We start from the raw sequence: 1,174 nt of genomic DNA on the forward strand, positions 1-1,174 counted from the left end.
GGGCGGCGGGTCCTCATCCCTCTCCGGTCTTCACGGTGGCTCGGGGAAGCCCTGAAGGCCGCAGCGTTAATTTCATCCCCCCTTGTTTTCCCGTAGGCAAAGCGAGCCGGTGGTTTGGGGTCTCCCAGTCGAAATCGGCCAAGACGAACGTGAATATTCTTCACCAAGAGGAGCTGATAGCGCAGAAAAAGAGAGAAATCGAGGCCCGACTGGAGCAGCAAGCGAGACAGAATTACCTGAGCATTCAGCAGCTGCCTCTGCTGGGAGAGTACGTGTGAATTACGGTGGCTTTAGATGAGGCGTCACGGATGGAGAACAGGCACCTTTGTCTAATTAAAAACAAAGAGCTGAGCTTTATAAAGCTCTTGTGCTTGGACAAAAATACTGAGAAAGTTGAAACTGATAATTGAGTAAAGGTTGGAATAAGATCCCTGCACTTTAATTGATCTAGCCAGATTTTTCAGGTGCTAGTGTGAATAGAAGCGTGCTAACAGCAAACGTTTATTTTTAACAGGGTATTATTGCATTTTCTTTCTGCTTCCTATTTGTTACCTTTCTTATAATTGCAGCTCCTAAGCATTAACACAGTTCTCCAGTTAAATGCTTGCCTGGGGTTTTTGGAAGTGGAGTAGCTTAACAGAGCAAGTGGAAACCCTGTTAACGGAGTAGCAAACGGGGCAGGTGGAGCTTGTGGGTAAATGCTGTAAGCAGCAAGCTTAGTTCTTGTGCTTTTGAAAAACTAGGTGTGTTCTCAAATCAGATGAGAGAGATTAATAGTCACTGGCATTTGTGTTGTTTTCTGTTCAAAATAAATGGGGGGAGGCAGGGGGGATGATGAGTACCATCACCCGCTTTTCTCTTTCTGTTCAGAGATGACGGTACTGACAGTGAAGCCTGTGTTTCCAACAAGTTTGTTAATGATGGCAGTTTCCTCCAGCAGTTTCTCAAGCTGCAGAAGGAAAAGTCAAGTACTGGTAGGTCAATTTTTGAGCAACAGGAGGCATTCCTTCTCCTGGTGATACCAGCTTTGTGTGAGCTGCCTCCGTCTGTGTTCACTGTAGAAACCCTGCTCTGAGCTGTTACTAGTACGAGTAAGTTCTAAAGCAATGATGACCCCTTTAAATTTGCATTGAAGTCTTTCTTTGAGGTGCAACAGGAGGTTTGCCCTCTTTCC

General features: G+C 45.7%; 1 protein-coding gene across 1 annotated transcript in view; it reads left to right on the forward strand.

Annotated features, from left to right (window-relative positions):
* Positions 1 to 96: 96 nt before the first annotated feature.
* SUGP1 (SURP and G-patch domain containing 1) overlaps positions 97 to 1,174 on the forward strand; it is a gene marked incomplete at its 5' end in the record, with an annotated part of 17,452 nt that continues 16,374 nt past the window's right edge. Inside the window, 2 exons of the mRNA XM_010167552.1 lie at positions 97 to 268; positions 871 to 974. Of these exons, the coding sequence (XP_010165854.1) occupies positions 97 to 268; positions 871 to 974 (276 nt within the window). The remainder of the gene's footprint in view (positions 269 to 870; positions 975 to 1,174) is intronic.

Source organism: Antrostomus carolinensis, unplaced genomic scaffold (assembly GCF_000700745.2).
Source record: "Antrostomus carolinensis isolate BGI_N321 unplaced genomic scaffold, ASM70074v2 scaffold8485, whole genome shotgun sequence".
Taxonomy (NCBI): Eukaryota; Metazoa; Chordata; class Aves; order Caprimulgiformes; family Caprimulgidae; genus Antrostomus; species Antrostomus carolinensis.